We start from the raw sequence: 12,709 nt of genomic DNA, 5'->3' as shown, positions 1-12,709 counted from the left end.
GCTACGAGAAATGTTAACGGCACCTATGGTGTCAGTTAAAGATGGTTTACTGTAGAATTTATTTGGCATAAATTGATAAAATGACTAAAAATAGTACTGAAATAACAAGTGAAATTAAAAAAGTTGGTTTTATTTACTCTACACTTTATAAAATTAGTCAAAAATATGATAAAAAGTTAACTTTATTGATACAAAATTGTTTTTTTAACGAGAACCTTGTGGTGTCCATTACCACTACCCATAACAAGAATAAAAACCAGTGTACCATTGATGGAATATTGAGTCCGGTTTGTACATGTGTTTTTTAACTGATTGCATGCCCTGCAAATTCTAAATTCCAGACATTAATCATTGACATTGACATGGTTGAAATATTCCAGTCAAAAATTCCTCTAATTGTTTCGGCCAATTCTATTGAGTCTTTTCAAGCATACGAAAAAAGCTTATCAAATTCAAATAGTGCACGGATCTAACAAAAGCTAATTGACAACTTAAAAATAGATACTTATGCTTCGACATAATCAAGCTGCATATTTAGGTTTTGCTTTTATTCTCCATGTCCATATTAACTTTTTGTTACTTGGGCCTAAATTCGTATACGTGTAGTGAAGATGCAAACATTTTAGTAGGTTTCGATAAGGTGCTATAAAAAATAAAAAGATTGAAGAGATTCTTTTTCTGCTTTCATATGATATGATATTATTTCATAAAAAATGTTTCATGATTAGCATTTTTTGATAGTTGCCATAACTTACTGATTTTTTTTTTATTTGAAGAGCCTTGTAACTTTAATTAATACCTCTCCCTGCACAAAATACTTGAGGATTTAAGGGAAGGAAAGAGTTCAAATTGTGTGATTAATAGTATACTGTAACTATCTCAAATTTAAAAAATATTAGGAAAAAAAAAAAAAAAAAAAACAGGGAGGAAGGAACGGTGACGTGGATGAGGCTCAACCTATTACTTGACCTGACCACATTGAGTAGGGGAGGAAGGAACGGTGACGTGGATGAGGAAATTTCAAGATCTCTGCCAAGTATGGGCGGAGATATAGAACAACTCCCGAAAATGGGTGATTCTTTAAAATATGAGTCAAATGCGTTGTGACTGTACAAATTCCCATATGGAAAACCCAACACTTGACTCATTACGGTTGGGTTTCAACTTTCAATGCATTTTACATATTGCCAACCACCCCACAATCGTTGAAAATTGGCCAAAGCTTGACAAGTCAGCTCGAGTATAGTGTGTGGGTTGGTTTTTGCGTATTTAAGGATAGTCCTAACTAAAAAGAGATCGCATCTTAACTTATGTAATAAGTCTGGAGATACAATATTTTTTTCACAACCACTAACAGAACTTGTTGTGATTGATACAAAATAAAATTGTGTTAGTGGTAGGTCCAAGTTAAAGTGATGTTGCTCAAATTAGAACTTGCCAACTTAACAAGTTATAAATAAGCTAGATTGTGAAAACTATTATATCCTTAACATCGGCAGAGGAAATAACACCCATTTTACTTTATATTAAACCCTACCAAAAACGAAAAAAAAAAAATCCCAATTCATGTATACGTGGTTTTGTTGGACTAGGTAGCCTGCGCTAATAATTAAAGTAGAACTGTAGTTTTTTTTTTTTTAATAAATAATATAGCGTAGTTATTCATGTATAGTTTTATAAAGTCTAATGTTTTTTTTTCCTAAAAAAAAAAATCTAATGTTTTCTGTGCAACTGTACTTTTATTAATTTTAAGCAAGTAAATAAATAAGTTTTCAACCCAAAAAATAAATAAAAAGACAAAGAAAAATGATCCAATCGCAAATTAACTTATTACAATAATATTAATGCGTCATGTACAGCTAATTCTCAACACAAACATAATTTGGACAGTTATATCCTAGGTGGCTAACCACTAACCTATATATGTATTCTTTGACTTCCTCAACTTTTTACATAAGCAACAGGTTTATGTATTTTTTTTTTTTTTTTAAATTAAGTCTGTACTGTATCTCATACATAAACTACTCTTATAAATGCACAACTTTTTTTTTCTTCTAATAAATAGTTTAAATATATGGCATCTGCTCTTAATAATTGTTATTTTTTATCAAATCCAAATACTAATTGGTTTTTTGATATAAGCAATGATTTTGAAATTCAGATATTTTATTTGATGACGGAATTTTTTTTATTGATTGAGCTTAATTGAAACCGTATAAATACGCAATGCAAGCAGAGCAAAGTATACATTGTTCATAATACCATGGTTGTAACAAAGGAACAAGACAAAAAAACTTCTAAAATAAAAACAAAAAAAGAGGCATAAACATGAGTAGTTATACTTGAGTAGAGAGTAAAAAAAGAGGCATAAATAAACAAGCATTCACAGCCAAGTGAGCCAACGTCTCAATAAACACAACGCAAAAAATGGAGGAACATGGAAAAAAAAAAGAAAAAGGCAAAACCCAGTAGTTTCGAGCATGTAAACAGATGGAAGGGGAGCATTTGGGTCTCACCGGAAAATGGAATCGATGAATGGAGCTGACTTGGAGCTGGGCCTTGTGCTAATTGGCGGGAGTGGAGCTTATTTTGGTTGTGCTTGTGCTGTGGGTTTGGGAGAAGGAAAAGGGAAAGTGATGAAGTGCAAGTGGTGTGGATGGTTGGGAAAGTAATGAGATCAAAGACCCGTTGGAGTTTCAGCCTGCAGTGATAGGACTAGGCACTGCTGTAGGACCCGCTTGTGCTGAAAATTTACGGAAATTATCATTGATTATTCATATCACATAACTTGAAAACACGTTGGAGCTGTTTCTGAATTAGCTCATCCATATCTAAAAAAAATGAGATTTATTAATTGAGTGAACTGCTTGAATAATCATCCAAACAATGTCACTACCCGTGGACCCCACCGATTTTGGGTTATGAGTTAACAAAACTCAAATTTGTCAACTTAGTTCACCAAAATCCAAACAAGGCCTAAGTCATCCAAGGAGTGTGCAGGTGCAATAATCACATGAGTCAATATATTATTAGTAGGTGTGCTTGTGACTGTGGTCCAAAAGAATATGTATATATTATATTACTTTGCTGTGTCACGTTAGGGAAAAGCGATGTTTTCAACCTTTTGTCACTTGTCAGATACGACGTTGTTCACGCTTATTTGGTGATGTTCAGGTGTGATTTCATTCTCAAAAAAAAAATGTTCAGGTGTGATTTCATTCTCAAAAAAAAAATGTTCAGGTGTGATTTCAGTGAAAATTAACTATGACCAATCTTTTTTTTTTTTTTTTTTTTTTTTTAACTATGACCAATATTGTCTTTAAAATTCTAATATATAAGGAATTATAGGATAAGTTTTATTTTAAATTCATAAAAGATTAAAGATGGAAGGGGAAAAAATTCAAATAAGCAAAACCAAAATTTTAAAGGAACAATAAAAGAGTCAAATGATAACGTATCAAAGACTTTCTAATGTAAAATTAGGAGGCAAGCAATCTAAAGAGAAATAAGAAAAATTTACTAACATTTTTTTTTCTTAAATTACTAAATCGGTGCTTGTTACAATTACAAAATCACATTATCTTAATCCAGTGTTAACATTATTTTTATTAATTATGTATGAATCACAATAAATGAAGTCAACTGTTATGAAAATTTTGGTATTTTTAGACTTATTTCAAAAAAATATTATTAATTTTATCATAACAAATTTACAAACTAATGTGACATTGAATAGAATTGGTCACCTTCATATATAATTATATGGCATAATGTATACTTTTTATTCTCCTGCTTTCGGTTTTATGTTGCTTGCACAAAAGAAAAACATACAAGAAAAAAAAAGGTTTATTCTCTTGCCTAGAAGCAACATTGCTTTTCTAGTTTCTAAAAAAAAATATTGCCTTTTTATTTTCCATCTTTTCTCTTAATTTATTTCATCACCTTATGATTTTTGTTTTTTTGAGAAAAAGTCCAAACCTTATTATGGGAAATTTTTTAAATTAGTACAGATTCAACGATTAGGTAAAACATCCTCTATCCAGATTAAAATTAGTAATTAGTAAAGATTCAACGTCTAGTGAAATGTTTGGTGTCTCACTTTTAAATTAAGTATTTTATTCTATTTTCTTGTTTGGTTGTGAACTAGTAATAAAAATATAATAATTCCTTCCAAATAATAATAATAATAATAATAATAATCACATAATTCCCATAACTTTCATTTCATATATATTTTGTCAATTTGTCATACGTGCTCTCAATGATTTCCCTTTGCTTTAGTTGGCTCAAAAAAAATTCAACGATCCACTTTTTGAAGATTAATACAAATTTACAACCATCTCCTTCCAATCTCAAACCATCTTATAAAACTCTCACACCAAGCCTTCTCTCTCTCTCTCTCTCTCTCTCTTTTTCTCCGCAATTCTCGTTGCAGTAAAGCTCTGTTTAATCTCACACTTCCATCAGAACTCAAATGGCCAAGAACCCCACTTCAGGTTCTCAGAATTTGAATATTGATTATGATCTTTTGGATAATTCTTGATTGAATCTTTACTTTCCATCAGAATTTGATCTCTCTCTTGTTTATTATACTGTTCTGAGATTTCATATTTTGGTCATTTTGAGCTGGTTTTTCAGTGAAAGATTGTTTCTTTGTTTCTGGGTATCTTTTATTTTATCTGATTTTTCTTTATGGGATTGGTTATGCTGTGTTCTTTTTGTTTTTGTTGTTCGGTGCTAGTGTTTGTTTATTTCTAGAGCTGTTTTTATGGGACATCTTTAACGTGAAATTTCAGTTCTTTACTTATTTATAGACATGTATTTGGTATTCGTTATCTAATTCGTGTTAAAGATTTAATCTTGTATGATTGTTTCTATTGGCATTCGGTCTGTAAAATTTGTTTCTTATATCTTAAGTTTTGTGGGGGGCACATACGTTTGGTAATTGGTAATTGATTTGGGAAAAGTTGAAGGGGCTATTTGCAAAAACCATGAATCTGATCGAAAAAAGTTTACTTCAGAATAGAATTATAATGATCATATTTGGCAGATAATTTAAAAAAGAAAAAAGAAAAGAAAAAACTCCAAATATGTTGTTTTGGGATTATTGGATCACAAAATCTGAATTTTTGTTTTAACAAATATGGGCTTTTGAAAAAAAAAAAAAAAAAAAAACTTGGACTATTGCAGGACATGGTTCCCAATTGGAGTGAATTTTGATTTTGATTTAAGCCAACTGTTTATGCAGGCGGGAAATACTAATTTATGCAACATATTTGTGTAGGAAATGTTTGTTTCAAGGCATAATGTTTCAATTTCCTGCTTTCTGATGAATATTCTTGAAATCATTTAATCTTGATTCTTACTAATTTGAAGTGATTTGATTTGTATAGGTGGTTCTGAAGACCTTTCCTCAGATGCACAAGGAGGGTCTCAGGATAAAAAATCACTGGTTGTTTGCTTTGGGGAGATGTTGATTGACTTTGTGCCAACAGTTGGTGGCGTTTCACTTGCCGAAGCACCTGCTTTCAAGAAAGCTCCTGGTGGTGCTCCTGCTAATGTGGCTGTTGGTATTTCTAGACTAGGTGGTTCATCGGCTTTTATAGGAAAGGTATTTTAGCCTTCATCGACTGCATGTCAGTATCTAGATAAGTTTCATTTCATTGTTCATTTCTTTCTATTTGGTATCTGTATAACAGAGAAGAATCAATATAAATATTTACATGCAAACAGGGACGCCAGATATGTGACTAAAATATCAAATACCTGCTTCACTTGTTAGGATCCCCCCTTCCCAACCTAAAAAGAGTAATAACTAACATGACATGAAGAGAGCGCTAAATATTTAAAATTTTTGTTTTGGCTATGAAATTTGTTAGAATTTCTGATCATGTAAATGTGCTTTTATTCTTTTAAGATGCCTTGTTAAATTGCTTTTTCAGTAATATTTTGTAGCCTGAGATGTATTCTTTTTTGGGCTAGCTGTTTGTGTCTAGACCCCATTGTGTGGAATCCTCAGTGGTTCCAAAATTGTGACTCAGAGAATATCCTCTCTAAGATTCTGCAGTACCTCCTTCAGACTTGATTACATTAAAAAACTATTTGACCTTATGTGTAATGGGATATGGATTTTAGCTGCTTATGTTATCAATGGCCTTTTTTTTTTTAATTCAATAGTTACAATGGAGGAGGGGGGGATTTTAACCTTGGATGTCTTGGAAACACCAGGAGGTGCCAAACAATTAAGTTTCAAGGCTCTTGGCTTACCAATGGCTTTTAGTAGCTCCAAAATTGTGCTTTTTCAATCCTAAAGATTTTTTGGTGGTGGGTTTGTGTATGTGGTGTACAGTTTTTATGTATGACAATGGCTCCTTGATTCAACTTAAGCTCAAGTATAGCACTGATTCTAAGTTATTATCTATGACAGGTAGGTGCTGATGATTTTGGGTATATGTTGGCCGACATTTTGAAACAAAACAATGTTGACAATTCAGGCATGCGGTTTGAACCCACTGCAAGGACTGCACTAGCTTTTGTTACGCTCAGAGCTGATGGTGAGCGTGAATTCTTATTTTTCCGTCATCCAAGTGCTGATATGCTTCTTCTTGAATCTGAACTTGATATAAACCTTATTAAGAAGGTATTTCCTTTTAAATTCTATGATTAAGAACATATCACAAGAGTTATTGATTCTACCACTGATGTTTTTATTGATTTAAAAAATCTCATATCCAAATAATATTTCAATACAGGCAGGGATCTTCCATTATGGTTCAATTAGTTTGATTGGCGAACCATGCAGGTCAACCCATCTTGCTGCGATGGGCATTGCCAAAAAGTCTGGCTGCTTCCTCTCCTATGATCCAAACTTGAGATTGCCATTGTGGCCATCAGAAGAGGCTGCTCGGAAGGGCATAATGAGCATATGGGATCAGGCAGATTTTATTAAGGTGTAATATCTAATGATATAGGATTTATATATGAGTGTTGTTTGGCGCTGCATTGCTGCAAATTTTAAGAGCGTTATTTATGGTATGTAACCATGACAACAGAATTCAATCATATGTAACATATAACTCATCTGGGGTTAAATAAATTTGCAGATAAGTGAGGACGAAATTAGATTCCTTACTGGTGGAGATGATCCAGATGATGATAATGTCGTGTTAAATAAGCTCTTTCATCCTAATCTTAAGCTTTTGGTTGTCACTGAAGGTTCAGAGGGTTGCAGATATTTCACTAAGGTAAGTGTTAGTGGACAATGTAAGAATCATCTGGCAGTGGAGATGCATGATCTTAGTTACTTCTTGGAAAAAACGACTGCAGTTGCAGTAATCAATAATTTCAGATAATTGGGTTTCCTTTTATTTCTGTCTTATTGGTCGTTTATAAGAAAACTGAAATTCTGTTCAGGAATTTAAGGGCAGGGTTGCTGGTGTTAAAGTTAAGCCCGTTGACACAACTGGTGCTGGAGATGCATTTGTCAGTGGCATTGTGAACAGCTTGGCTTCTGACCTAAATATTATCCAGGTAACTTTAGTCCTTACATGAATTGAAGAAATCATTTTTATTTTTATGCTAGAATTAAATAGATCATTGGATTAAGTGCTTTCCATTGCTTATTTTAATTTTTTGCATTATATTACTTCTAGTTGGATCTAATCAGATGCTCATACTTAACGTGTTCTTAAGAAATTAATTTATGTGTTCTTGAGTTCTTTGCTCTGGAGAAAAATTAGTACTAACATTGCAGGTTTGGGAACCTACTAGAATGCAATAGTCTCTAAAAAGCAACAGTTCCCTTCTTATCGGGTCATTTGGAATATATTCATTGCTCGTGATATATAGTTGAGTTGTATAATGTGAGAGAGAGAGAGAGAGAGAGAGAGAGAGAGAGAGTAAATCCATGGGTGCACTATTTGAGACTAGTAGTCTGGGTATATGTCCATGATCTTAGATTCTTAGGAACACCATTGTTTCAGTTGTTCGAGCCTGAATCATTTGGCTTGGCATGGTTGGTCAGTCTTTAATGTGCATTGGAAGTTCTTTTCCTCTATATCTGCTTAAAGTGTTCCTAAAAGGCTAAAACTGCTTTTTTTTGTCAAGAAGAGTTTATTTATAATTAGAGATGATATGCAATTTCATCCAGTGAAAGAGGAGGAGAGTGATAATGCAACTGCTTCTCAGATCCTTTCTATAAACAGGAAATTTACCAAGCTCATGGCTTGCTATTTCCAATTTTCCTTCATCAAAGTAACCCCATAGACACCAATTTTCTAGGAAAGCTTTCCTGTGCCATCTCTTTTACATTGCTTAGAATTTGTGGGGTTCTGGATGTGCAAGTAATTTTGGCTTCCCTCATTGTACTTGGTAGTATTTTTGGTCTGAGGTAGCATTATATACTCATGAAAGATTTCTGGATTTGTGGTGTTAATGGCTACATGACTAACCCTTTGTCTGGACAGTGAGATTCTTAAGTAAATACAACCTTGTGGAAATGAAACTGCCATCCATCCGGGTTTTCAGATGGTTTCTGCTTCATCTCCTAACTTGATCCAATGGAAAAGTGTTTCACAGTATTTTTCAAATTATTCATATGCATATCTCAAAGATAACATATAGAAGCAGAAGAAACATATCAAAAAAGCATTTCACAGCTTAATACATAAATATTTCATTTCTGTTTGTTTCAGAAATTAATATTAAATTCACTTTTTTCCAGGATGAGAAGCGTTTACGGGAAGCTCTACATTTTGCCAATGCCACTGGTGCCCTCACGGTGACAGAGAGGGGGGCCATTCCTGCCCTACCCACAAAAGAAGCTGTCCTCCAATTTTTGCAAAAGCTCAATGCATGATAGAACTTGAAACAAAAATCCTAGCTCATGTACTTAAAGGAATTAAGCTAATGTAATGAGTTTCCTTGCTTAGGTAACAATGAGCTTCTTGCTCTTTTCTTTTTTTTGCATAATAACTTCTATGGAACTTTCCCTTGGCTTGTCCCTATTTTTATTTATTTATTTATTTTGAACGAGGAAAAAGGGTGAGGAGTAGGGGTGTGCATGGATCGGATTAAGAGGATTTTTTGACCCAACTCACCATAGTGGGTTAAAAAAAATTCAACCCAACCCAACCTATCACATAAGTCTAACCCAACCCATATGGGTCGGGTTGGGGTTGGGTTGGGTTGAACCCATGGGTTGGACTTTTTTTTAATTATTATTATTATTATTAAATTGAGCGGAAAAAAATATATCACACTTACCAGCTGAGTTGATAAACAAATTATACATTAATATATGAACTAATATACATTAATATTGGCTTTTATATAGGATAGGAGGAAGAGTTGGTTATTTAAAAAAATTATTAATTATATAATATATTAAATATATGGGTGGATTGGGTCGGGTTTGGCGGATTTGGAATTTTATGACCCAAATCCAACCCGATCCGCTATTAAATTTTTTTTTTTTTTGTAACCCGACCCAACCCACCAAGCCCTAAAAACTGACCCATTCCGGCTAGTTGGGTTGGGTCGGGTCAGTTTTTGCAGGTTGGCTGCACACCCCTAAGGAGACTCCTTACTTAGGCGTAACCATAATAGCTCCTCTACTCGTTGAGTAACCAATGCCTGAAGTAGTTACAATTGAAAGCACTCAACCTTGAGTTGAGAGACAGTTTTAGTCACAGAAAGAATAAAGATGTGGTTTTGTTATACTTATAATCATTGGTCTCACCATGTTCTTGGTTGTGATTTTTTTTATTTTTTTATTTTTTAATTCCTGAAAACATAGCTGTTTAATTATAAGAACATCAGGCTCCTATAGTCCATTGTGGTCTCCTAAATTTACACGACCTCCTTCAATGTATTTTTTTTTCACTATTCCCTCTTTTAAAGGACGTTGCCTCCATATCCAATGAAAATTTACTATCAACTTATCCAATAGGCCTTCAAGACGATGGTGGGTAGCCAATGCGTAACCATGGAAGCCCACAGTATCAGGCTTGCCTTTTGTGTGCCTAGACCTTGCCACAACATTTAATTTTAGGTCTTTGTTACTTTGCCTAAAATTTTTCTAGGCAAAAAGAACTAGTAATTAATATCCTAGTGGAAACAACGTTAAAAACTTAAAACACGTTTATAATTATTTAGTAAATTGAGAGTGAGAGTGAGAGTGAGAGAGAGGCAAGGGTATTGTGACTGAGAGAGTGCAGCAAGTGTAAAATGTTTTACTAATATTTCAAGTGTAAAATGTTTTACACAAATTTGCCTTTGTTGGTTTGGTTGACTGAAAATATTTTACTACAAAACAAACCCCGTAAAATGTGAAAATATTTTACATCAAAACAAATAGAGCGTTTGTATAAGAAAATATGTTAAGTTAAAACTATCTCTTAATTTTCTTTATTTAGCTTGGCAGCAATTTTTTTTTGGAATACAACTCTATTTACGCAAAGTTAAATAAGGAAAACAACTCTATATTCACATGAAGCTAAGTAAGAGAAGTTAAGAAATGATTTTCCAACTCATTTTAATGTTGCTATCAAATATAGGAAAAAGAGATAATTTTCTAGAAAATGATTCATTTTTTAGAAAAATAATGTCAAAACATATAGATTACTAACTATGACTTACAAACATCTGTCTACCATCATGGTAAATTATTGTGTACTCCTGGAATACTATAAATGTGTACTCCCTCCTCTCACATGAATGGTGAGTCCCACTAATTAAATTCATGGTGGAACCCATCATTCATGTGAGAGGGGGAGTACGCATTTATGGTACTCCAGGAGTACCTAATAATTTTCTGTGCGTCACTAGTACAATTAATTGATTAACCCAAGTAGCAAGCATAGGCTTACAAATACATTTAACAAATTTGAACTTGTTTCCATACATATTGGATTTATGTATGGAAACATAAAATGGTCCGTGAATTCCAAATACAACAGCTGTTAGCTAGGGTTATGTGTTGAGACACATGACCCTTTTCATTTAGAGAAAATCTTTGGTCAGGAGCTGGCGTAAAGAGCCTTTTTTACGCCACTAATGAATAAATGCCACATCATATTTCTATTGAAAACCCAATACACTCCAACACACACCATTTTATAACTCAATCTCAAACGTATCAGACCTGAAGAACTAAACAGCTCCAACGCCTAAAACCCAACCCATTCCATCTCCTCTCCTTATACCACTGGACCTCCACGCCGTTGTTGAAGCTGCTGCACATGTTCGTTAGGAGCTGGCGCCGCCGCACCGGAGCTCTACCTCGTCGTTCAAGGTTTACCCCTTTTTCTTGATTCTTCTCTGTTTCTTACTTAATGGGTCTTCGTTATTTTGATTCTTTTGGCTCTATACTTGTTGTTAAAATTATGGGTTTGTCTTTTTCTCATATGGGTATTGATTTGTTATTGATTTTTCTCTTCTAAACGTTGATTTCTTATTTGGGTGTATATTTGTTATCCATTTGTGATTGTTCTTTTTGTTTACTTCAGGGCTTGTTTCTCTACCTACGATGCTGGTTTGGCAATATGGTTCTTGATTTTGGGCGATTCTTGGTCATATATTGACTACTTGTTCTTGTTTTGACATGAATGTATTATATGAGTGTGTTATCTAGAATAGAAGGGGAAAAATTTGAGTCTTTCTTTCCTATTTTGTGGCTTTTCTGTTTTCTGTTGTGGGTGTTTTATTTGCTTTATATTGCTTGGTATATAGCCCAAAAGCAAATAAAAGATTATGAGGAGAGGAGATGAGGAGATGAAATGGGCTCAGACGTTGGAGATGTTTCATAAGGGTCCGTTTGGTTATAGAGTTCAGAAATTATTGTTTAAAAAGATGTGAAAATTGTAGTTTAAAAAGTGTTATTGAAATACATGTTTTTAGTGTTTATAAAAAAAAAAAATGTGTTTGGTATCATGGTTTAAATAACATGTTTCAGTGTTCAAAAACATAAAATATGTGTTTGGTATGTGTGTGTTAGATGGTAAAAAAAAGCTGAACAAAGTACAAAATAAATATTTTTTAAATCAGCAAAGTACAAAAAAAATATAAAATATTGTTTAAATGCTGCCGGGTTGTGTCTGTGTGGGTGAAAAAGCTGACCGGTACTGTTCAACTTAATTACAAAAGTGCCACTCAGCAATAGTTTTTGTTGTTCAAAATCAGTCCCAAGGTGATTTCAAAAACTATTGTTTAAAACATATGTTTTGAGCAATATTTTTTAAACACCCCTGTTCCGGAATGGTCTACCAAATACATTTTTTTTTGTTTTTGAACAATATTGTTTAGTGTTTAAACACTAAACAATATGTTTTGAAATCAATGACCAAACACCCTTTCGATATGCGTTTTAGGATTTTGAGTTTAATTGAGTTATAATTATATGTGCTGGAGTGTATTGGGGTTTTAATAGAAATATGATGTGGCATTTATTCATTGGTCCAGCTCCTGACAGAAGGTTCTCTCTTTCATTTATTCGCTCTCATTCTCTCTCTACATCTTTTATTCCCGCCCCCCCCCCCCCCCCCCCTAATTTTAACCATAACATCTTGCATGAACAATGTGCATTTAGATTATTTTTTGAAAAACTTTCCTAAAAGCCTCGGTAAGATTGCATTAAATATACTAAAATTTCCTTAACTTTTTATGGGATCTAGAGATAAAAGAGTTGGCAAGGCAAGTGCATCAGTGTGTT

The 12,709-nt window shown here is 33.4% G+C and overlaps 1 protein-coding gene across 1 annotated transcript; it reads left to right on the top strand.

The window, feature by feature from the left end:
- The first annotated feature begins 4,294 nt into the window (after nucleotides 1–4,294).
- On the top strand, nucleotides 4,295–9,005 carry LOC126698970 (probable fructokinase-7). The gene is made up of 7 exons (XM_050396513.1): nucleotides 4,295–4,496; nucleotides 5,394–5,611; nucleotides 6,428–6,640; nucleotides 6,753–6,950; nucleotides 7,104–7,244; nucleotides 7,414–7,530; nucleotides 8,723–9,005. The coding sequence occupies exons 1-7, from the start codon at nucleotides 4,475–4,477 to the stop codon at nucleotides 8,855–8,857; spliced, it is 1,044 nt and encodes a 347-aa protein (XP_050252470.1). The 5' UTR covers nucleotides 4,295–4,474; the 3' UTR covers nucleotides 8,858–9,005.
- Nucleotides 9,006–12,709: the final 3,704 nt, after the last annotated feature.

Source organism: Quercus robur, chromosome 9 (assembly GCF_932294415.1).
Source record: "Quercus robur chromosome 9, dhQueRobu3.1, whole genome shotgun sequence".
Taxonomy (NCBI): domain Eukaryota; kingdom Viridiplantae; phylum Streptophyta; class Magnoliopsida; order Fagales; family Fagaceae; genus Quercus; species Quercus robur.
This window is presented reverse-complemented; position numbering and strand designations above follow the sequence as displayed.